The 25,743-nt window shown below is 44.0% G+C and overlaps 1 protein-coding gene across 2 annotated transcripts in view; it reads left to right on the top strand.

Moving 5' to 3' along the window:
- Positions 1 to 25,743, top strand: part of BEND2 (BEN domain containing 2) — a 218,722-nt gene that overhangs the window by 34,623 nt on the left and 158,356 nt on the right. For both annotated transcript variants that reach the window (XM_069204528.1, XM_069204527.1), the window contains exons 2-3: positions 2,880 to 3,026; positions 16,699 to 16,841. In XM_069204528.1, coding sequence (XP_069060629.1) covers positions 2,880 to 3,026; positions 16,699 to 16,841 — 290 coding nt within the window. The remainder of the gene's footprint in view (positions 1 to 2,879; positions 3,027 to 16,698; positions 16,842 to 25,743) is intronic.

The raw sequence follows: 25,743 nt of genomic DNA, 5'->3' as shown, positions 1-25,743 counted from the left end.
CTGAAGTCGTAATGAGGGCCTCAGTCTGTACTTGCATTTAACAGAGTACCTAAGGTGAAGCGTGCCACATGTATTTTTCTGCTTATTGTCTGGCTATAGCAAACTAATTGGGTAACCCAGTAAACCTCAGGGCTTGGGCAGCACTTTTCACGAGCACTCATGTCACATCTTTTCACATATTGGAGCAACCATCATTGACCTGTACATTGATAGTTCCATGTACCTTGTAACTAATACAAGCTTTGTGCAGCAACTTTCTTCTGGGTTATGTCTTTTCTTTTCTTTTTTATTGTTTGCTTGCTTTGAATAATTATTTACTTAATGCTCTTTGGGATCCTTAAAGAAATATAGGTTTTTCTATAAAACTGTGGTTGGTACCGACAAGGCTTTCTTTTGTTTGTATCTATTGTCTGACTATGAGCTGGGCCCCTCACTGGAAGACAAAATATGCGGCGTAATGTGGCACATTTTGTGATAGTTTTGCTTTATTATTTTGTCATTTGTACTGTGTTAACACTGCATTTGCAAACATTTCACCTTGTTAGTACCATGTTAACACCCAAATAGAGCAATAAGTTAAAGAAAGAGGACCAGTCAACTTTTGCAAAGGGCCTTCCACTGCGTGGCAACCAATGTCCCAGCTTTTGTTTTAGTAGCTTTTGATCCTTTTGAGCTAGAAACAAAATGTTTTATTAAATCTCCAACTTAGTTAGCCAATGATGGGTTGGATGGCAAATCAATAATTATTGGAAAAATGCTGCAGAATTGCAGAATTCCAAAGTACCACTGTGACGCTCCATTCCTTAAAAAATAAAATACTTTGCCATGCAAAGGATACAAGTAAATTCAACAAGAAAACACTTGCAATTGACACAACTGCAGTGGAAACAGCTCTTTGATGCATGCTCAGCCATAGATTCTAATCATCAGCCTATGATGAAAATGTGAAACCTGGGAAATTTGTAATCAAATCCATCCTAATCATCTCCGGGCCCATAAGCCTCATACTCAGGTCCCAACTTAGTAGTTTTTTATCCATTTGAGCTAGAAACAAAATGTTTTAATAAATCTCCAACTTATTTAGCCAATGATGGGTTGTATGGCAAATCAATAATTATAGGAAAAATGCTGCAGAATTGCATAATTCCATAGTACCACTGTGACGCTCCATTCCTTAAAAAAAAAATACTTTGCTGTGCAAAGGATACAAGTAAATTCAACAAGAGAACACTTGCAATTGACACAACTGCAGTGGAAACAGCTCTTTGATGCATGCAAATAAATTGGTGAGGAAGCAACAGTGATTTAATAATAGAGAAAACTCTGATCAATGCACTAATGAAACTAATAAAAACAAAAAAAAAAACACATCAAACAGGATCAACTTTCAAAGTAACAGCGAGTTACTTATCTTCACTGCGGAGCAGCAAAGAAAGAGCCAGTCAAGATGGTACCTTACTGTTTTATGGGTCATATAAGGGTATGGTTGGTGGACTGTGGTGGGGGTAGTGGTATTTTGACTGATGGGAAATGTAGTGTTATGTTTTACTTTTCTTTTCATTGGCTGCTGTTTTGAGTAGTAAAGAAAAAGAAAGCATACTCTGAGCCACTAGTCCTGGTATAGAATAGAAGCAGACCACACAATCTTAGGGTGAGTAGCAGAAAAATCCTGTTGTTACATGCTCAGAGAAGAATCATAAATCACCAGTGCATGCTCAGAGAAGACGTTAAGCATTAGACATGAGTGATCCTTGAGCATTTCCTCTTAATTTCAACCTTTCTTGCTGGCACGCTCAATCTTGAATTATCATTTTGTGATTAGAGCCTGTCTCCTGTTTATTAAGTTCTAGCATGAAAAAGTGGCGATGAAAGCACCCATTATGAAGATTCTTACAGCTCGAGACACCAATCACACAGTGTTCACTGTGATCAGTGCCTATCTATTTTCATTTTCGTTTCTCTTCGCATGAATCCCAGGCAATGGAAACACTCCGTAAGCAGATAATTTAGCCAAAAACTAAGCGCCTGGTAGCAGGTGAAGAAAAATATGTACTTGGAGTAGAAGCACTAATCACCAGTGGATGCTCAGAGAAGACTTTAAGCAGTGGACATTACCTGAGCATTTCCAGATAATTGTAATCTTTTTTGTGGGCATGTTCCCTCTAGATCCATCATTTTGTGATTAGATTGGTTTCTTCTTAATTTGTGGTTTGATTCGGCTTGAATCTGCACTAACAAAAGCACTCATTATGCTGACTTGAGACATAAATTGCTCCATGTTTGTTTACTGTGATCAAAGTCACTCTTGCTCATGATCCTCACTCTTCGCATGAATCTGTGCCAATGAAAACTAGCCATAGGCAGACTCATACAATCAGTCTACCAACAATATGTCTGGAGGCAGGTGAAGAACACATAAAATCTCAGAGTAGAAACAGAAATAACCAATGTTTGCCCAGAAGAAACCTTAAATCTTGGATACAAACAGCCCCTGAGCATTTCCAGCCTGCTGCAAGGACCAATAATGCCAAAAAATACTTGCTTTCTGTACAGAATGCATGACATTCATAAATAATTGAATGTTTGATGCCTGTGTGTATGTTTTAGATGTTAAATAGTACAGCATGCATTGTTTTTAAGAATTGGTAAGAAAGGGTCTGAAGACCGCTAACGGGGCCTGAAGCCAGACCTAAAGAATGCCTGTCCTGCTTGTTAAATTAAAAAAAAATCTGTGGGGCCTTTATATTAACACATGGTTGACAGAATATTATATAGCCTCATGTCATCACTAATAAAGTAAGATAAGTGTTTGACAAAGTCCAGAATAATGCCTTCCACATTACATAACCTGACATGTTTATATGTATTTTTCTTTCCAGGTTATGTTGCTGTAAAAAGTGAGGATGACGATGATGATGCTGTTCTTATTGAGAGTACTCCTGTAGAATTACAGGATGCACGTCCTATGGTGGGACAAAATGCTCAAGCGAACCGTGAGCACCACTACACAACTCAACCTGCTTACGGTAATAATTATTTACTGTAATTTAAACGAGTCTTCCTTTGGCACCATTCGTTACCCCCTATTTGATCAGGGTTGTTATCATGAGGGATTTTTTTCAATTTTCATTCATATTTCCAAAAAGCTTTTTGCCAGGCCTTTTAATTTTGATTGTTGTAGTCTTTGATGCAGTAAGTGTTTCTTAATGAGTAGGAAAAGCAGGAGCCTTTAAAAGGCCTCGTACGTAGTGATAGTTAAAAAGTGAAAAACAATAGTCAGATTGATTGCTCCGTGTGAAATGAGGAAGCCAGCAAATTTATGTTGGCCGACTTATCAAATCAGGGAAAAGGCAACTTTACGTTGTATTTCTTTTTCTGAAAGTTATAAAGAGTAAAATCAATTTGGCCATTTTTTATATTGTTGGGCTTTACATTTCTGACTGAAAGGCTTTGATCATTTAGTCTGTATTTGAATTCAGGTATGTTTGCTAAAACCCTGCCTAAGATGTGTGCACTTACGTTGTGTGAAGACTGTCGGCTGATGGCAGCTGTTAACTCTTGCAAAGCCAAAAAAAACTCTTATTTTTCCCGAAAGGGCTGTTCACCCCACCCCAAACCACACTTCCTAGAAAAGCTGTCAAAGTACCACAAATTTCAGTTCTCTTAATTTCTCATGGTTGCTTGTCATGCAAATTTGTTTACATATGATATGCATATTGATTATACACTTTATGAATGAAGCATTAAAAGATAGTTCTATGCAATGGGGTAGAAAGCATTTGGCTCTCCTGTCCTTGAAGTGTTGATAAATTCTGCACCCCAGAGATTATGTAGGAGTATTATCCGTGTCTGGTTTGCAGTCTTCAACCAGTTTGGCTGTTTGGACAGCATTGCTTCCAGATATACCCAGCAGCAAATCAACCCCCCACCTTTGCGATGTCTGTCCTTAACATCTTCATACACAGCCAGTTGTTTATCTGCAGTTCCCCCATCCCTTCAGTTTAGGACGTTCTGTGAATCTGTCTCTATTCTGGTTGACTAACATTAGGGATTTTGAAGGTGGTGTACCTTCAAATTAGACCTTACTTTCCTGTAGTGCCCCAGTTTGTCATAAGTACCGGCTCGCCAAAAACAGGACTTTGACTTGCAATTCTCCAAAAGCCTAGAACGAATCATCAATCCAGAGGAGGAGGTCCTGCTGCTGGGCCGGTTTTTAAGAAGACAAACTGTGCTAACCAGAATGTACTAGGCCACCTCCTGACCACGAAGCCACCTTAGGACACAGTAGAAATGTATTGATTTAACACTTCACTGACGCACAATAAACAGAAGCCTATGCAAGTGCTTTAAGTTCTCAATCGTGCCAATTTACTCAAAATTGTCAAACAGTTTTACTATGACAATGCCTGTCAAATTAGTGAATCTGCCACTTCGGTGATATCAATCAAATCAATTTATTGCGACTCATAAATTGTATTCTGAATTGGATGGCAGATGACAACTCTATAGACAATCCTGTCAAATTTAATATAACTAAAATTACGATGAATCAAGTATCCCCAAATGAAATAGAGGTGCCTACCAATCATTAATCCTGCACCTTTGGCTGTGTTATGTTAACGCTATAGCATGCTCATCCATCTCAGTTAATAGCCATGAAACCTTTTTATAAATTAAAATCGGGTGTAAATTGGGCATGGTATCTTTATAGATTTTAATTAGCACAAGAGTACTAAAAACAGTGAATGAAACACAACGTTTCTGCGTTTGTACTTGACATAAAAAACATGAATACATATAAAACTTCGATGCTTAGGAATTTGTATTACCTAACACAATGGTTGTAAAGAAGTGTTCAATGGTCAGTAGCTTTTAGTGAGTAGGGTTACTATACATCAGTACCAGTGTGTTAAAATAATAAACTGAGTTCGTTCTGATTACAATGTACTACCCAAAATAAGATGGGTTTGCAGGGGGTTTTCTAGATGTCTTGGTATGTTGGCTAATGTGGCAGGTTTCTTTGCACTAGTGTAATTATCATGGGTGAATAACTAGTTTCAAGGTGTCATGTACAACTTTGTTGTTTAAGACACTGTATACCTGGTGACATTAAATAACAAATGGATTAGCGGGGGATTATTTCACAAACTTTTATATCTAGTAGTAGATTGTAAACCGGGAAAACAAGTTCAGATTTTGACAGATTTAATGTCCAGTAGCAACTGGCAACTAGAAATGATGAATTTGGAAAATGACAGACTTGATCACTTGTAGCAACCGATAGCAGTAAAAACACATTTGGATGTCGACAGACTTAACGTCAAGTAGCACCTGCTAACCTGAAAATATTAATTTGTCATTAGGCAAGCATGATGCCTAGTAGTTGGTAAGTGGGAACACTCATTTCAGTTTTGACAAGCTTAACGGCTAACTGCAAATCATTTTAGAATTTGTCAGATTCTCATATAAACAAATTCATATTTTAAACATGGGAGAATATTTGGGATGCTATTAATTGGCTCACAGATTCCCTGGTGTAGGGTGGCAATAAATGTTTTTATGGCTTTATTCTCACCAATATGGTAATTAGGACTCCATATCATTAGATGAAGGTTTCATGCCTTCCTTTTCAAGGATAGGCTACTATTCTGTGTACTTGTTCACGAGCTGCAGAAAGGAGCCATTAAATCTGTGTGTAGAAATGTAGGTGTGCGAAAGGTGATGTGTGAGGATTTGCAAGAGGGAGATGTATTTAAATTTGTAACAGTCCTTCTCTCTGGATATATAGTGGCAGTGGTCATTTAACCCAAACCTCCGTTAGTTTAGGCAGATTGCCCTGTGAGCCCAAAACATATGTATCAAGATGGGATCCACTTGCGATGAAGAATGCGGAATGCAATCCCCAGGCCTGGGAAAGTTTCATGACAATTAAATATGGTCTGATAATTCCACCTCTTCCTGCATCTGATGCCATCTCTGTCTGGGTTTTCACATGTATGTTGACGTGTCTTTATGCTCTTGGTGTGAGTTTATATACCTTGTTTGAAAGTGTCCTTCAGGTTGAGAGAATGTCTTGCTACCATCGATCCTCACCAGTTCAGAATAAGAGATAGGAGGAAGCAATGAAATCCTGCCTCTACTCTTTCCTGTCATCTGATTACATCTCCAGTTTTCATTGAGGTACATTTATTTACTGTGGTAGAGCTTCCTACATTTGAGGAGGGCATACCCTTTTGTTTACCCTTCAGATTATTTAGAACTAGAATCAGAACACCAATTTTACCCATAACGCTCCAAATTTTAAATGGTTTCAGTTCATTAATATAAAGTGACATCCATCAAATTCCATACCTCTAGGACGACGTTACTCAAAGTACGGCCCGCGGGCCGCCAGCGGCCCCACGGACCTACCTTGGCGGCCCGCGAGCCGTGACTAGAGGAACTTTGGCCCTTAAAAGCTTTTCAACCGGACCAATTTGTTGGGACCTATAAAAACAACTATTGAGTTGAGCTTAAGGCTGCAAAAGATCAAAATGGTTTGAGTGGGCATCAGATCAATGCGGTCATATTCTCATCATCTATGAAACACATGGGGGAAGATTTACACATTTGTTATGTAGCGCAGTTCGCTAACCAAATCTACGGTGGTGCGCTGCATTGTACAATGGGAAACACACCTCTAGGCCTCATCTACTAAGATTGGCCTGTTGCTCTTTCCTACGCTGCTCTGGTGCTCTGTTTAAGCTGCCTTGAGCAACACACAGCATAACACAATGGTACAGAGGTGAGTGGGCACAGACTAGCATACGATTTGTACTAGAAGCATGCCCTTCCTGTACCATTTCCTATGCCTAGACACATTTCATAAGTACCCGAAACGTGTGATGCGTGCTGTGCATTTCAGCACAAATGCAATGATTCAGTTTTTCTTTGAAAATAAAAACGTTTCACATTGTTAACAGCTGCTTTAAGGAGGTGTATTTTTTTAATACAGAGCCCAGTCTCAAACTCTTATTAGATTGGGCGTTGCATCAAAACCTATTGATGGGTGTTTGCTCTGAATTGCCAAAGCAGTTCACACAGCACAAAGATTTTTTTATACACCGAGAAAGTGCCACCTTTCTAGCATAGCTTGGCGTTTGCCTCTGAAAGTAGGCATCAACGCATCACTTTGCATCAATTTACTTACTTCAATGCAAAGCTTAGTAAGTCTGGGCCATAGCCTTTTCTCCAAGGTGTAGAAATGTCAGTCCCACCCCTCTACTGAAAGAAATAGAACGGCTTTGACTGCAGACAGGTATCATAAATGTTTCTACTTGCTGATTCTTCTCTTCATGCCAGAGGTTTATCAAGGACGATGCTACAGTAAAACCAATGGATATTAAGTGTCATTAGTCAATATGGCTTCATCTAATTCTAATCTAAAAAAAATTAAGACACTTTGATTATGGTCAAGAACAATTAGCAGTTCCACAACTTTCTTCTAAAGAAACTTTCTTTTATTATTTTATTTTCATTTTAGACGAAGATACAAAATACAACTACAGTTGTTAAAACTTTGCACGAAAGATGGCGCTGTGTGCAGATGGCGCTGTGTGTGTGTTACTGGGGTAGGGGTGAGAGCAGATGGCGCTGTGTGTGTGCGCTGTGTGTGTTACTGGGGTAGGGGTGAGAGCAGATGGCGCTGTGTGCAGATGGCGCAGTGTGTGTTACTGGGGTAGGGGTGAGAGCAGATGGCGCTGTGTGCAGATGGCGCTGTGTGTGTTACAATGTTTTGAAAAAGGGGGCGGGGTGGTTGTTCCCCCTCTAAGCCCCGCCCCCTCTAAGCCCCCTCCCCCCCCCCGCTGTCACTTCAGTGCGGCCCTCGGCCGCAAACCATACTGCAATTTTGGCCCCTGAGAAAAAGTTTGTGAGTACCCATGCTCTAGGATCTGTTGGTGATGAAGTCTTGCTATCATTGGCCCTGATGGTCAAGGATGTAGTATACATTTTTAAATGAAGGTTGTTCAATAATACAGCTATGGTCAAAACTGATTACTTTGTCCACAACCTAGATATCCACCAGTTTCTCTTTGTTTTTAAACCTATGGCTGCACCTAGGTCCCTCCATGTATTCCCTTAAAATTTTAATGAGATTTTACAATTTTCTTCTACCATGTATTCAAAAGAATATTCTCTTTGGAAAGATCTTGTACAGCCCTAATGATCAATGGGTTTTCATCTCAACAAGAAGCGTTTGCCTTGTTGCAAAAACAGGTTTTCTTGTTGCAAGCATACTTATTACAGAACACCCAATGAGACTGGGAATTTGATAAATATGGGTCCATGTTCTGACCCTATATCAACATGTAAATACAAAAGTGATGGGTGGAATGCTTGAATTAATCTCAACCACTGGTAATTACTCCGGTCGCATGTCAGTCCATCATTTCATCAGGGTTTTCAGGGTTGCCTAGTTGCCAGTGCAGAGGTGAAGTGGTCCCTCATTTGTTTGGAAACACAATCCCTTATGATCACGCACCTCAAGAGGTGCACCAGCATGATTCAAATTGTGGACAGTCCTGCAGAATCATCAGTGTCTCCTCTATAATTCCAAAGTGCCTGGGTGATGCAAAAAGCGGGCTCAAATGCCCTTGAGCCCCTAAGGCACTTTATATAATACGACCCTTGCTGTCTTATGTGTTTTCTGAAGGGGAAGGATGATTTGGGATAATCCTCAAACCTGACTTCATGGGTTGGGGGGGGAGGGGGGACAGAAAGGCTGATTGGGCACCAGGGCTGGGCTGCGGCCTGATCCAGGAGAGACTACCCAGTCTGCCTTCCAGAGGGACAAGACCCACTGTGTGCGCCCCAGGGGTGAAAGAGCATGGTCCAAACCTAATATGAGCCAGACCCTATCCTATGCATTATTTCTAAAAAAGGGAATCCCTGGTGTCTAGTGTTGCTTTTTGCCCCATCTGGGTAGGTAGGTTGAGGGTAAACTCCTCCCCTAAGCTTCCTCCCATGGAACACAAAGTCTGTGGTACCGGATCTGCCAACTTTGACAAAAATCACACCTTGTGAGGAGGGGGCGGGCCTTGAAGGGGGCAGGACCTAGTACTGAGACGCACCTAAGAGGCACTTTTGCCCCCAACTCGGCCCCAACCCCCTCCTTTGAAAAAGAAACAAAAGCTTGATGAAGCTTTTGCCAATGTCCTTGGGTGTTTTCACACCCTTAGATGAACGATGGAGGTTGAAAGCCCCTGAAAACCACTGTTTACAGTGGTTTACAGCTCGTTTTCCCTGCCACCTTGTGATATCAGCTCCTCATCGGGTGACCGTGTGATGGGAGCTGATACCGTGTGTCGCACTTTGGCACTGTGCGAGTTGGCAGGTCTGAGATCCCCTAGGTGTGGAATGTGACACACGTTTAATTTTGGGCCCCTTCTCACCACTTTAGTGACATGCACTTTCAGTTTGATAATGCCAGTGTGCCATGTGCACTGACTATCACTCAAACCAAACCGAAAAAAAATTACACCTCAGTGGGAAGCGCTTCAAACCCAGAGGGATTTCCTTTCTTTAGTGGGAGGATGAGACATTCACAACCTTCACTTTGGAAAGGTAGCGTGAAGGATCTGAACATTTTGTCCTTTGAACAAAAGAGGTTAAAGTCAAATTCCAAATGTGAGTCTGCAGCAAACACTTTTGGTGAGGAAAAATGGAAACCCGAGGTGAGAACCAACATCTCCCACTACAGGCTATTCCTGTGTGTTTGTAGTGCAAAAAGGCCATTTTAAACATCAAAATAATTTACAATTTTACGTCAGTTGTAAATCCTGTAAGGTGAATGTTTGTTTTACTTGCAACTAAAAAGCCAGCAAGAGCTTGAGGCAATGTGGGCGCTTTTAGCGGCAGCTTTTAAAAAGTGGAATTTTTTGTATGATCGCTATTTTCACTAGCTTCACAAACGTTATTCAGAGTGCCAATAAAAACAATTGTGCTGGGATTTTATTTTATATGTTGCAAGGATAGCGTTTATAAAGTTGTCCTATTTCATTTGTTTAAGTTGACTAGTTTTGTTGGTAGGCAGAGTCCGCTGTGGCTTCCTTTGAAGGAAGGGGGGGCTCAATGAGGGCGGATGCAGCTCTAAGTCCAAAATCTAACTGGGAGAAGCTATAAGGAGTAAAATTGTCATTTGACAAAAAGGGAGGAGAATTTAAGTGAAACTTAGAATTGCCATTTTGATTTCTATATCACAATAAACTTTGGGATAACTTTTGCTATAAAGTGTTACCTATTGCAGGAAATGTGTCCAGTGTGGTAACTCCTAGGTAGAACCTCTAGTCTGATTCTGTTTAGAGAAGCTCACCAGTAGCAGCTGAGGCCCCACTATGAAAATTGCTGCTCAGCAACTTTCAATTACGAGAGCTGCTTGAGAAGGAGGGAGACAGACTCCCTAGAATAACTAGGAGCGCTGAATCCTGCTTCATCTTGAACCTCTGGACCCAAAACACTTTTCTGAGGGCCTGGGAAGCTGGCCACGTGCTGTACCACAATGATAGGAGGATATGGAGTTTCACTGGCCAGCCTGCCTGTTGTGGACCTGATTTTCTGAGGAGAAAAGCATGGGAGATCCAGGGAACCAAGACTGCTGCATTTGTCCAAAACGAAAAGAGGATGAACAGTGGTAGCTGAACCTTTGGTTGTGGGTTGTTGCCCAATAAACCACCCATTAGACCTATCAGCCTTATGGTGGTCTTCCCCCAGGAGTTTTGTTTTTCACCCTTTACTTTTTGCTGAGATTCATTTTGTTAGGTCTGCTAACCAGTGCAAAAATGCTTGTACCTTGGCCTTTAAACATTGTAAAATTGATTTACACCTGATTGTCATATTAAATTGACTTATAAGTCCCTTGTAGAGTGGTATGACATATACCCAGGGCCTGTAAATTAAATGCTACTAGAGGGCCTGCCCCACTTATTGAGCCATCCACTTAAGTAGCCTCTTAAGCATGTCCCATGCCTGCTATTGCGGCCTAAATGCAGTTTTTAACTGCTAATTCAACCTGCAATACAACCCCTTGCCAAGCTTTAAACTCCCTTTTTATTGCTATGTCACCCCTAAGGTAGGTAGCCCATAGGGTAACGTGCATTGTAATTAAAAGGCTGGACATGTACTTTTAAGTTTTATATATCATGGTCCTGAAAAACTCCTAAATTCATTTTGCACTGCTGTGAGGCCTACCTCTGCTATAAGAGTACATTTGTGTTGCCTTATTACATTTAATAAGTGCTATCCTTTTATTGGGAACAAGTAAACATTTCATGTTTGTCTGAGAAATTGTAATTTTAAGGTTTAAGTAAACTTTAAGTTGAAGTTTTTAAAATGCCACTTTTAGAAACTTGACATTTTCCTGCCATAACACTTAGGTGCCTGCAGCCTGTTTCTGGGTTACTTGAATGGGTGTAATTGCAGTTGGACTTTGTTTATTCTTTCCAGACAGCCACACAATAGAGGGATTAGGTGTGCCTGGATGGACCATCAACTGGCACAAAGTGGGTGGGGCAGAGCTGGGAACAGCCCCAACTGCAACTGAAATGGCTGTGCTTGCCTTCACACAAAGGATTTGTCACCCCTGCATTGCTCATGCAGCCAGCTTGGAGCCAGGACAGGGGAGTCAGGAAACTTTAAGCACGTCAAAAGGGATTCTGTAGAAACTTCTACTTTGAATGAGGCATCAGGTATAAAAAATGGACTCTCAGACCCACTCTTCAGTTCACTTTCTGGAACTGAGGAAGGACTCTCAGAAGACTGCCGGCTGCTGTGTACTCCACAAGACTGCTTTGCTGCACCCGGAAGGACTACTTTGCTGCCCGCAGCCTGACTTGAACCCTCAGATGCATGTCCTGCTGTTTGAGCCCTGTTTCTGCTGTTGTACCCCGGACAACCAAAGTGAATTTCAATAGCTAGTTGGCTGGCCCCCTGATCAGAGCCTCAGTGACAGAAAAGGCTTCGACCAGCTCGCACCTGCACTTCGACCCAGGTTGAGTGAGTCCTGCCCCTCCCCCCCCACCCAAATTGTGCCCCTCCAGTCCTGGACTCTTGATGGTGGTGCTAAAGATGCCCTGATAACTAAAATCCAAGGTTTTTGGCTAACAGCTACTCTGAGAACCGAGAGAAGGCTGGGGCCAACCTGCTCATCTGCCCGCTTATGGTGCATGGCAGGTCAGCCTGACTTCAGAGCAGCTCCCACTGCACTCTTTTCCACAGCTGAAAATCCTGTTTAGCAGTTGCTTGGCAAAGGGGTATCCGGCCTCCTGGAACTCTCGTTGGCTACACCCTCCAGCTTCATCCCGCTTGAGATCTCAACTTCCAAAAAAGGGACTTGGGGCCAGATGTACATAGCTTTTTTTCTGCTTGCAAACGGCCCGATTCACAGAATCGGGCGATTTGTAAATTAAAAAGCCTTTTTACATGTACAAACCCTGTTTTGCTATTCAGTAACCAATTACCGAATTGCAAAATGGGTGTGCGATTTAGTATTAGGAAGGGGTGTGAAGGGGTGTATTAAGGGCGCCCCTTCCTAAACGCGACTCGCAGAGAGATGTAAGAATGTTTTGCAGCTGAAATGCAGTCACAAAACATTCCCAGGTGCAGATGGGAAGGGTCCCCAATGTACCCCTTCCCCTTTGTGAATGTGGGTGCAAACTTTTTTTTAAGAGCCTACTCTTAAAAAGTGAAAAGAAAACTTTTCATTTTTGTTTTCGAAACGCATCCTGTTTTCCTTTAAGGAAAACTGGCTGCATTAAAAAAAAAAAAAAAAACAACATTGATTTATTTAAAAGCAAACACAGACATGGTAGTCTGCTGTCTCTAGTAGGCTACCACCCCTGTGTTCTTTAGTGATTCCCGCAGGTCCTTGATAATGACACACCCTCCTCGGACCCCACCTGCAGCCTTGCCCCATGGAACTTTACCTTCTCAGAACACTTTTCTTCTAAATTCCAAGGGAAGAGCCGACCGGGCCAAATCTTCTCTTTGTATTTGGCCTGCACTCCATTGCAGTCGGCCATACTTTTCAACTATGACCCAGTCTTGTTCGACTATGTCTGCGGTTGGCGCTTTGATCTATTAGGCACTAGTGTTTACCTTAAACTTGAAAATTCATATCGCCGGTTCTGCAGATTGGATTTTTGTTGTTATGGTGTCAAATACATTATTCAAATTTACTCTATTTTTCTAAATTGGTATTGGATTGATTTTACTTGAGTTGTGTTTTCACTTTATTGCTGTTTGTGTACTGTATCAATACTTTACACACGGCCTCTAAGTTAAGCCTGACTGCTTTTGTGTCAAGTTACCAATGGGTTAAGCACAAGTTAATTTAGTGACTTTTGTGGTTCACCCTGACAGGGATTGTGGCTGTTGCTTGAACAGGGGTCATCCTTATTCATCAAACAACCCAATTTCTGAAACCCCTCCTAGAAGCTTAGAAACGTTTGAAGCACCAGCACAGAAGTCTAGAACCAGTTCTGATTATCTGGGCATTTTCATTCATCAGCTACTTTTTAAATAAGAACATTTGATAAATGAGAGTGAATCTGTGATTGCGAAGGTAGGGGGTTCTCCCAGAACTATTTACTTTTAAATTGTGGGGGCAGGTCAGTATTTCTTTGCTAAACACAAATGTTCTGCTCCTCCCCCCACACCCAAAATGATGGTCTATAAGAAATAACTCCCAGCTCGTTGGTGTCTTTCATTTTTCTGTAAGTTGCCTCTGAATAGTAATGGTGAGGGTCATATTTAATACTGATCCTTGCACCATATTTACCTCACAGTTAAGTCGTTTCAGTCATTAAATGTTTTAATTGATTTCATTTCTTAACTGCAATGTTTGGTGTTGCTGATCATGTGTCACACATTTTCTTTCTGTGAGGTGATGCTAGATATGTTTGCCTTTGATGGAGCTCTGCCATATCTTCCATCAAACTGAGACTCCCTCCCTCCCCTAATTTAACGATCTAGTTTGCCATAGTAATTTCCTTCTTTCTAGAGCTTTGTGTCATATTTAGTCTGGATCTTTTGTGCCAAGGTCTTTTTCTCCATTATGTACTTATTTATTTCAAAGATTTAAAATGCACCTAGTATACCCCATGCTGGATTTTGAAACCTGCACCGAATTTAAACAAAAGATCAGATTTCTTAAATTTCATCGCTTTTTCTGTTATGTCCACAGTAAGGACCAGGAAGGAGCACTCCCAACAGTGTATTATTCTTTTTCCTGAAAAGAACCAACTTCAGTTCTTTTATCAAAACCAAGAGATATTTTTCTTTCCTGATTTTAAGAGAACGGCCATTCTACAGGGTCATTCATAGTTTAAAAAAACGTTTTCCTCTTTTTATTGCAATGATGTCTTCTAACCTTATGAACACTTTCAAATTACAAACTGTGTGTAGTACTTGAACCACCCGACACTGAACATTTAAGCAAGAAAACAGTTGTTTCAAGGGCGCAGCTTCAAAAGACAAATCAGAATTTTTAAAATTTACTTTAGGCCTCAAACAGCAGCCACTGAACACAATTTGTAGCTACAGGTAGCTTTCCTTGGACTGCTCTGAAAACTGTCTTTCGGGTGACCAGCCATCATTGCCTTGTTCCGTTTGCCCTGTGTCATAGCCGTGGGAAAATAAAGTGGTTTGGCTGTGATCACTAGGGGTGGGATTATATTGTTTCTCTCTGTCATCCAAAAATTACTATCTTTTTTTATCTAGTATGAGCAAAAATATTTCACGTGTTTAAACAGAGGTGGGCGAAATTCCCAGCTCTAGCCAAGGGCTCTTAATGCCTTGTTTCCGCTGCCTGCAGTTCTACATCTTGCCTGGAGGTTTTTGCTCAGATGGCCTTTTCCTCCCAGGAACTCTTTCACAGAAGCACGTCTATTTCTATCATATTTCTTGAATTAACAGAGTGGGCTTAGAAAAGGATCGCCCTTACCTCTGGCAGACAAAAGGAAGAACAATGGAATCACTGTTCTCGCACTTTATGGTGCGCTCTACAGTGGCTACTCCTCCGCTATGGGGGAGGAGCGTCGCCCCCCCTGCCAGCAGCAGCAAACCTTTTACTACAAAACGATAATAAACTACATTTATTATCATTTGGCAGTAAAAGGGTGGGGCATTGGTGATGACAGCCATGGAGGGGAGTGCACAGAGCACTCCCCAAAGTGCACATGTATGTTTGGCCGGCCGCCTCGGGCCAACCAAACACACCTGCGCACTGTGCTCTGTCCAGCCTGGCACTGTGTTGCTGGTCTGGAGAGAGCAGGCACAGGCTCTGTCTGCGTGGGAGTGCCCAGCCAATCCTAACACTGCTCTGAACAGAGTCAGGATTGGCCGCAGAGCAGGCTGGGAGCCTGTGGCTGCAGCCTGCAGAAGAAGAGCGATGTGGTGATGATGGTGGCAGCGGGTGAAGGTAAGTGTATTTTTCATTTTATTAAATTAATTACCCGCCACCCAAACTCCCCACGTGCCGCCCGCCCCTTCAAAGCCCTGCGAGCCACTCCTGGCGCTCAGACAAAATGTTTAGATCAGGGTTAATACAGCTGTGGTAAGTTTTGCTTAGGGTTTAGCTCAGATTGCTGTAGAATTTCGGTGTCCCTGAATCAACTCTTTAGTTGTAAGTGAGCATCCCTTGAACTTTCTCCATGCTTGGGTGGTCTTTATAAGTCAGTATTAGATGTCTATTTAAATTTTGAGAACGGAAAAGTGTTGCAATAGTTTTTTTTGTGAAATGTTTGTGATTTACTACTTGCAGGTATAAGGATCTGCTTTCTAATAGGTCATTGCATGTGCTGACAAACATCTTGTATTTATAAGAGCATATCGTTGTCTATCATGGTACAGCAAGGTATCAAGCAGCGAGGGACAGGCTCTGTGCTGGGACAGGCTAAGACAAGGTTTCCAGTAATTCAGAGGCATTTGCTGATAACCGAGTAAGCATATAGTAGTCACTTCTGAAGTTCGGACTTGGTAATCATCTGTACCCTAGATACTCAGATATAGATGAGTGCAATCAGTGCATTGGTGCATGGTGCAGATTCAGCAGCCTTACCTTTCCTGCTGTTCCTGCTGCCTCACTCGCCGCTCTTCACTGGGACACCAGCACAGGCTCCCAGGAGTCCTGGCGCTGCTTTCATGCTAAACCTAGCATTAAAGGCAGCATAAGGATTGGTCTGAGTGGCTTGGACTGCTGCTCAGGCACAACTCTAGGGTCTGTGTAGTTTTTCCAGCCTGGCTGTTCAACACAGCAGAGCTGGAGAAACCTAAGTGCGCATTTGTGTTTGGCAAGTATGCAACTATTTTTTTATTTTTTATTTCCTGGCGCTTGGCCAGGGGGGCGACACTCCTCCACCATTGCAGGGAGTGGCCCCTGTGCAGATTAACATTTTTCCAAATAAAAAGATCAGTAATTCTGATTTGGGTTACATAAAAAGTTTTCTGTTTTTGTTTGTGATTTTCAGCTGGCATTGTAGGGCAAGTGTTTTACTTGGCGTAATTACAACAGGGATATATTTGCAGAAGCTATTTTGCCTTGTAAAATCTTGGATGTAATCTGACAGCAGATAACCACAGTGCTGGTGTTTTTATTTTACTCGTGAAACGTTCAGCACATTTACAGTGTGTGTTTTTATACCTTTCATTCTTTTTGTGTTTTAGGAGGGGATGGTGTATCACGGCTCGGAGAGCCACAGATATCTCAGATGAGCCGTTCTGCAAGCATGCACAGTGAGAGTCGTGGACCGGAAGTGGAATATGGCTTTTTGCATAAAAGGAGAAGAACTATGCATGGAGGAAACTCGGTATGTGCATAATAACTTGAAAATGTGTAAATTTGAAACTTATGTAATGTGTTGAATATTAAAAATGAATCTGTAGTATGTCTGTGTTCATGTACATACAGCATATATGATTGAAGTGTCATGCAGACAAGTGAAGCAGGGGGAGCACACATTTTCTATTAGTAAAAATCGAAACTGAAGCCAATATGACATATGGTATCCAGTGTATCAATATAAAAGCATTAGACATTGAAGTATTATGTTCTGAATCCAACTTGGTGTTACTAATGTGTTCAAGGAAAGACTAATTCCATTAATATGCTGAAACATGAACGGTTATTAGAACCACCTAAGCTCACCTAGTCACATCCATTTTTCTACTTTACTTACTCATTCTAGAGGTCATTGTTATTACTTATAAAAAGGGGGAGAAGTGGAGAGTTGTCTCTGGATGCTCGTAGAGTCTTTCCATCAAAATTCTGGCTGACTCTTGGAGCCCTTAATGAGAACTCTACAAGACTGCTGATGGGCAAGGATGCTGTAGCAGTTGGCTGGAGGTCGCTGAAATAAAGACTCTTGGTTGATAAATGTATGTGATGGTTTTAACAATACATAATTTGGCGACCAGGATGGGATTACATTTGGTTATATGTTAGATATTCGAGAGCTCACTAAGAACATCTGGGTAGACCACCAACCTCAAATGAGCTTGCATGATGAATCCAAACATTAGACATCATTTGTAGCTCCTTTAGGAGCTTATCATACTGGATGATACCTTTTATCACCAGAACTGACCACAAATCACATGTGGATGTCATTAATGTGAAAGGGAATCTGAAAGAAACACAGCATAGAGGATCTCTAGATGGTTATTATCAGTGATGGAGTACAATTTTGAAATGGCATAAGTGAAGTGTGTAAAAAAGCAGTTTTAGCGGACTTTTGGGGTTATTTATTGAAAGTGAAGAAGAAAATAATGGAGAGGGAGGAGAGTTTACAACATTGAAGGAGAATGGGACGAGGAATTAAATAAGGACCAAGCTCAGAACAAGGTAAAAGAAAAAGTTGTTAAGGGATGGACAGAGCTAAACCAGTTAAAAGGTGAAGTAAAAAAAAATCATAATATAAAAGACGAACTAAGGGCCTCATTACGAGTTTGACGGTCTATACACCACCATGGCAGCAGTGACAGTCCAACCGCCATCGGCTTGGCAGTCAGACCACCGTATTCCGATTCTGGCGGGCCCGCAGAGGAAAGACCGCTGCAGTTCCACTGGCACCGCCAGGCAGCGCCGACCACCTCATTAGCGAGGCATCCCATACTTGCTGACGGAGCCAGTGTTTCTGCCAGACACATTATGATGTTGCACACTGCCAACGTGACCATGGCGGTCCAATCACCATGTCCCAGCAGGCGGAAGCGGAGAGTATAAAGGAATGAACTCACCTACAGGCAGTGCGACCCATCTTGTGTCGCCATGGAGCCCATCACATACGTCCTGCTGCTGCACATGGATGGAGCCCAACATCCACGCTGACGTGGACACCATCGACTATAAGAACACACACTTAACTGTATCATGAGGCTAAACAACAGATCCTGTCATGCTGTCAGGCACATGATATGGGCCTGACTCTACTGGAACCACGTACACATGTCATTGTATCCCAGGTTGGAGTCATTCACAAAGGTTGACACATTCACAGCCATTAAACTCCCCCTTTGGGCAGGTCACTGACACTGCACAGCCACACTCCACAATAACACATCTGCTCATCTTAGGCACAGGGATAGTGAAGTGTACAGAACATTGTGCCACACAACAGCAACATCACACATTATTCAAATTACACCCTCACATTGCACACATGCCATGGACTGTCGTCAGATTGAATACATGTATGGATGTGTCGTGGAACACAAATACCCCTCACATGAAACAGCCCTGAAATGGACCCACACGTCACCAACATTGCAACACAATGGAAGGTCAGTGGGATGCTCAATATTTTGAGAGAAACAATAGACAAAGCTCATAATGCAAACCATACCTGCACAATAGGGATGGGGGCTGTAGGAAGTTGGCTCTGTATGCACTATTTCAAAGTAAGGAATAGTATGCACAGAGTCCAAGGGTTCCCCTTAGAGGTAAGATAGTGGCAAAAAGAGATAATACTAATGCTCTATTTTGTGGTAGTGTGGTCGAGCAGTAGGCTTATCAAAGGAGTAGTGTTAAGCATTTGTTGTACATACACACAGGCAATAAATGAGGAACACACACTCGGAAACAATTCCAGGCCAATAGGTTTTTGTTATAGAAAAATATATTTTCTTAGTTTATTTTAAGAACCACAGGTTCAAATTCTACATGTAATATCTAATTTGAAAGGTATTGCAGGTAAGTACTTTAGGAACTTTGAATAATTACAGTAGCATATATACTTTTTACATAAAACACATTTAGCTGTTTTAAAAGTGGACACAATGCAATTTTCACAGTTCCTGGGGGAGGTAAAGTATTGTTAGGTTTTGCAGGTAAGTAAACCACCTACGGGGTTAAGATTGGGGTCCAAGGTAGCCCACCGTTGGGGGTTCAGAGCTACCCCAAAGTTACCACACCAGCAGCTCAGGGCCGGTCAGGTGCAGAGTTCAAAGTGGTGCCCAAAACGCATAGGCTTCAATGGAGAGAAGGGGGTGCCCCGGTTCCAGTCTGCCAGCAGGTAAGTACCCGCGTCTTCGGAGGGCAGACCAGGGGGGTTTTGTAGGGCACCGGGGAGGACACAAGTTCACACAAAAAGTACACCTTCAGCGGCACTGGGGCGGCCGGGTGCAGTGTAGAAACAAGCGTCGGGTTTCCAATGTAAATCAATGGGAGACCAAGGGGTCTCTTCAGCGATGCAGGCAAGGGGGGGGCTCCTCGGGGTAGCCACCACCTGGGCAAGGGAGAGGGCCTCCTGGGGGTCACTCCTGCACTGAAGTTCCGATCCTTCAGGTGCTGGGGGCTGCGGGTGCAGGGTCTTTTCCAGCCGTCGGGATTTTAGAGTCAGGCAGTCGCGGTCAGGGGGAGCCTGGGGATTCCCTCTGCAGTCGTCGCTGTGGGGGGTCAGGGGGGACAACTTTGGTTACTCACAGTCTCGGAGTCGCCGGAGGGTCCTCCCTGAGGTGTTGGTTCTCCACCAGTCGAGTCGGGGTCGCCGGGTGCAGTGTTGCAAGTCTCACGCTTCTTGCGGGGATTGCAGGGGTCTTTAAATCGGCTCCTCTGAAACAAAGTTGCAGTCTTTTTGGAGCAGGTCCGCTGTCCTCTGGAGTTTCTTGTTCCTCTTGAAGCAGGGCAGTCCTCTGAGGATTCAGAGGTCGCTGGTCCTTGAGAAAGCGTCGCTGGAGCAGGTTTCTTTAGAAGGCAGGAGACAGGCCGGTAGGACTGGGGCCAAAGCAGTTGGTGTCTTCTTTCTTCTTCTGCAGGGGTTTTCAGCTCAGCAGTCTTCTTCTTCGGTAAGTTGCAGGAATCTAAATTCTTAGGTTCAGGGGAGCCCTTAAGTACTAAATTTAAGGGCGTGTTTAGGTCTGGGGGGTTAGTAGCCAATGGCTACTAGCCCTGAGGGTGGGTACACCCTCTTTGTGCCTCCTCCCAAGGGGAGGGGGTCACAATCCTATCCCTATTGGGGGAATCCTCCATCTGCAAGATGGAGGATTTCTAAAAGTTAGAGTCACTTCAGCTCAGGACACCTTAGGGGCTGTCCTGACTGGCCAGTGACTACTCCTTGTTATTCTCATTATTTCCTCCGGCCTTGCCGCCAAAGGTGGGGCCGTGGCCGGAGGGGGTGGGCAACTCCACTAGCTGGAGTGCCCTGCGGTGCTGGGACAAAGGGGGTGAGCCTTTGAAGCTCACCGCCAGGTGTTACAGCTCCTGCCTGGGGGAGGTGTTAGCATCTCCACCCAGTGCAGGCTTTGTTACTGGCCTCAGAGTGACAAAGGCACTCTCCCCATGGGGCCAGCAACATGTCTCGAGTGTGGCAGGCTGCTAGAACCAGTCAGCCTACACAGGTAGTTGGTTAAGGTTTCAGGGGGCACCTCTAAGGTGCCCTCTGGGGTGTAGTTTACAATCAAATGTACACTGGCATCAGTGTGCATTTATTGTGCTGAGAAGTTTGATACCAAACTTCCCAGTTTTCAGTGTAGCCATTATGGTGCTGTGGAGTTCGTTTTTGACAGACTCCCAGACCATATATTCTTATGGCTACCCTGCACTTACAATGTCTAAGGTTTTGCTTAGACACTGTAGGGGCATAGTGCTCATGCACATATGCCCTCTCCTGTGGTATAGTGCACCCTGCCTTAGGGCTGTAAGGCCTGCTAGAGGGGTGACTGACCTATGCCACAGGCAGTGTGAGGTTGGCATGGCACCCTGAGGGGAGTGCCATGTCGACTTAGTCATTTTCTCCCCACCAGCACACACAAGCTGGCAAGCAGTGTGTCTGTGCTGAGTGAGGGGTCCCTAGGGTGGCATAAGTCATGCTGCAGCCCTTAGAGACATTCCCTGGCATCAGGGCCCTTGGTACCAGGGGTACCAGTTACAAGGGACTTACCTGGGTGCCAGGGTTGTGCCAATTGTGGAGACAATGGTACATTTTAGGTGAAAGAACACGGGGCCTGGTTAGCAGGGTCCCAGCACACTTCTCAGTCAAGTCAGCATCAGTATCAGGCAAAAGGTGGGGGGTAACTGCAACAGGGAGCCATTTCTTTACACAAGCCCCCCACAGGCCAGGAGACTCAGCCAAAGCTGGGAGAGTCTTCCTAGTCTGTCAGGCGAGGAAGAGTAGAGGAAATAGGCTGGTTTGTTGCAGGGCCTACTCTGCCTTACATCCTCCTGTTCAGGTCATTCCCTCTGGGGAACTGACCCACTTCCACAGTGATAGGACCTAGTCTGAATTGCCTCTTGTCTGTGTCTTTAATGTCTCCACCCATTCTCTCTATTTTGGGGTTAGAGGTATCCACCTCTGCTAATCTTATCTTAGCCAGGGTCACCCCTAGCTTACCCAAAGAGGTTACCCAGAGCTGGAGTAACCCCACCATGACCAACAGGGTCAGGGGTCCTAACTTGCTATTTGGTATGGGGTCAGACCACCATGCCAAGGATAGTGCAGCCATAAAGGCTAACACCCAGCAGAAGCCACTGACAGCTGTCAGTGCCCAGAACCACACCTTTAGCTCTTCACCTACAAGGGAAGGGGCTAAGTTACAGGCTTCTTTGGGTTCAGGGTGCCTGTCTGCTGTATTAGAGTGGGGGGTTACCACATCTTGTAGTAAACACCCTTCTTCCACTCTTTCTTCTGTTAGCTGAGGAGCCACCCACTCAGGTTTAACAGTTGCCTGACTAGCCACTGACTAGGACTTCTTGTGGGTTAGGTTGGACTTTACCAGTGCCACTTTTGGAGTTCTCCCCTACTGGAGCAGAATCTCCTTGGCTTGCTGGAACCTTGGCTAAAGGTTGTCCACCCTTCCTACACTGTTTTCTTTTCTTTTTCTTCTGGGGCCTGCTTGCAGTTACTGCAGAGGCAGCATCTCCAGAATCCTTGGGAGAGGACTGGCACTGGACCAGTTCCTCTCTTGGGCTCTGACTAACCTCTGGGTAGTCATTTCCAAGGAGACAATCAAGGGGGAGGTCTGTACTGACTACCACCCTTCTCCAGCTAAAAGTCCCACCCACTTCTATGGGCACAAAAGCCACAGGCCTATCAGTGACCCTGTCTGGGCTAACTCTTACTCTGGCCATCTCACCTGGGATGTACTGGTTGGAGAACACCAGCCTGTCATGCACAATAGTGTGACTGGCACAAGTGTCTCTCAGGGCAGTGGCTGGGATTCCATTCACCAGTAGGTGGTGGAAGTGTCTACTTCCCTCTGGAATCTCCAACTCACCTGTTGGGCCCTTTTTCCAGTTGAAGGCTATGAAGACCTCCTCATCTGAGGAGTCATCCCCAATGGCTACACTGGTTACCCCTGGGATTTTGTTAGGGGGTTTGTTTTTGGGACAAGAAGTGTCCTTGGTGTGGTGCCCTGTCTGTCTACAGTTATGGCACCATGCCTTAGTGGCATCCCAGTTGTTACCCTGGTACCCACCTTTGTTTTGGGTTGTGTCTCGGGCCCACCCACCTGGTCTGGTTTTTGGGGGCCTATAGAGGACTCTTTTTCTTTGTTTCTACTGTCACCCACTTTCTCCTGGGGAGGCTTTGTAACCCCTTTCTTTTGGTCACCCCCAGTGGAAGTTTTGGTTACCCTAGTCTTGACCCAGTGGTCTGCCTTCTTTCCCAATTCTTGGGGAGAAATTGGACCTAGGTCTACCAGATACTGATGCAACTTTTCATTGAAGCAGTTACTTAAAATGTGTTCTTTCATAAACAAATTATAAAGCCCAACATAGTCATGTACTTCATTTCCAGTTACCCATCCATCCAGTGTTTTCACTGAGTAGTCAACAAAATCAACCCAGGTCTGGCTCGAGGATTTTTGAGCCCCCCTGAACCTAATCCTGTACTCCTCAGTGGAGAATCCAAAGCCCTCAATCAGGGTTCCCTTCATGAGGTCATAAGATTCTGCATCTTTTCCAGAGAGTGTGAGGAGTCTATCCCTACACTTTCCAGTGAACATTTCCCAAAGGAGAACACCCCAGTGAGATTTGTTCACTTTTCTGGTTACACAAGCCCTCTCAAAAGCTGTGAACCATTTGGTGATGTCATCACCATCTTCATATTTAGTCACAATCCCTTTAGGGATTTTTAACATGTCAGGAGAATCTCTGACCCTAGTTATGTTGCTGCCACCATTGATGGGTCCTAGGCCCATCTCTTGTCTTTCCCTTTCTATGGCTAGGATCTGTCTTTCCAAAGCCAATCTTTTGGCCATCCTGGCTAGCTGGATGTCCTCTTCACTGGAGTTATCCTCAGTGATTTCAGAGAGGTTGGTCCCTCCTGTGAGGGAACCAGCATCTCTGACTATTATGTTTGGAGACAGGGCTTGAGAGGCCCTGTTCTCCCTAGTTAGGACTGGTAGGGGGGAATTTTCCTCCAAGTCACTATCTTCATCCTCTGTGTTGCCATCCTCAGAGGGGTTGGCCTTTTCAAACTCTGCCAACAGCTCCTGGAGCTGTAGTTTGGAAGGTCGGGGGCCCATTGTTATTTTCTTTATTTTACAGAGTGACCTTAGCTCCCTCATCTTAAGATGGAGGTAAGGTGTGGTGTCGAGTTCCACCACATTCACATCTGTACTAGACATTATGCTTCTAAAAGTTGGAATACTTTTTAAGAATCTAAAAACTAGTTCTAGAATCTAATTCAAACTTTCACAAAACTTTTAAACTCTAAAAGGAAATGCTAAACAGGGACTAACACAAGGCCCTAGCAGGACTTTTAAGAATTTAGAAAAATAGTTCAAATTGCAAAAATCAATTTCTAATGACAATTTTTGGAATTTGTCGTGTGATCAGGTATTGGCTGAGTAGTCCAGCAAATGCAAAGTCTTGTATCCCACCGCTGCCACCAATGTAGGAAGTTGGCTCTGTATGCACTATTTCAAAGTAAGGAATAGTATGCACAGAGTCCAAGGGTTCCCCTTAGAGGTAAGATAGTGGCAAAAAGAGATAATACTAATGCTCTATTTTGTGGTAGTGTGGTCGAGCAGTAGGCTTATCAAAGGAGTAGTGTTAAGCATTTGTTGTACATACACACAGGCAATAAATGAGGAACACACACTCAGAAACAATTCCAGGCCAATAGGTTTTTGTTATAGAAAAATATCTTTTCTTAGTTTATTTTAAGAACCACAGGTTCAAATTCTACATGTAATATCTCATTTGAAAGGTATTGCAGGTAAGTACTTTAGGAACTTTGAATAATTACAGTAGCATATATACTTTTTACATAAAACACATTTAGCTGTTTTAAAAGTGGACACAGTGCAATTTTCACAGTTCCTGGGGGAGGTAAAGTATTGTTGGGTTTTGCAGGTAAGTAAACCACCTACGGGGTTAAGATTGGGATCCAAGGTAGCCCACTGTTGGGGGTTCAGAGCTACCCCAAAGTTACCACACCAGCAGCTCAGGGCCGGTCAGGTGCAGAGTTCAAAGTGGTGCCCAAAAAGCATAGGCTTCAATGGAGAGAAGGGGGTGCCCCGGTTCCAGTCTGCCAGCAGGTAAGTACCCGTGTCTTCGGAGGGCAGACCAGGGGGGTTTTGTAGGGCACCGGGGAGGACACAAGTTCACACAAAAAGTACACCCTCAGCGGCACTGGGGCAGCCGGGTGCAGTGTAGAAACAAGCGTCGGGTTTCCAATGTAAATCAATGGGAGACCAAGGGGTCTCTTCAGCGATGCAGGCAGGTAAGGGGGGGGCTCCTCGGGGTAGCCACCACCTGGGCAAGGGAGAGGGCCTCCTGGGGGTCACTCCTGCACTGAAGTTCCGATCCTTCAGGTGCTGGGGGCTGCGGGTGCAGGGTCTTTTCCAGCCGTCGGGATTTTAGAGTCAGGCAGTCGCGGTCAGGGGGAGCCTGGGGATTCCCTCTGCAGGCATCGCTGTGGGGGCTCAGGGGGGACAACTTTGGTTACTCACAGTCTCGGAGTGGCCGGAGGGTCCTCCCTGAGGTGTTGGTTCTCCACCAGTCGAGTCGGGGTCGCCGGGTGCAGTGTTGCAAGTCTCACGCTTCTTGCGGGGATTGCAGGGGTCTTTAAATCTGCTCCTCTGAAACAAAGTTGCAGTCTTTTTGGAGCAGGTCCGCTGTCCTCTGGAGTTTCTTGTTCCTCTTGAAGCAGGGCAGTCCTCTGAGGATTCAGAGGTCGCTGGTCCTTGAGAAAGCGTCGCTGGAGCAGGTTTCTTTAGAAGGCAGGAGACAGGCCGGTAGGACTGGGGCCAAAGCAGTTGGTGTCTTCT

The sequence above is a fragment of the Pleurodeles waltl genome, chromosome 8 (assembly GCF_031143425.1).
Source record: "Pleurodeles waltl isolate 20211129_DDA chromosome 8, aPleWal1.hap1.20221129, whole genome shotgun sequence".
NCBI lineage: Eukaryota > Metazoa > Chordata > Amphibia > Caudata > Salamandridae > Pleurodeles > Pleurodeles waltl.
The sequence above is the reverse complement of the archived record's forward strand: the minus strand, read 5'-3'. Positions and strand labels throughout refer to the sequence as shown.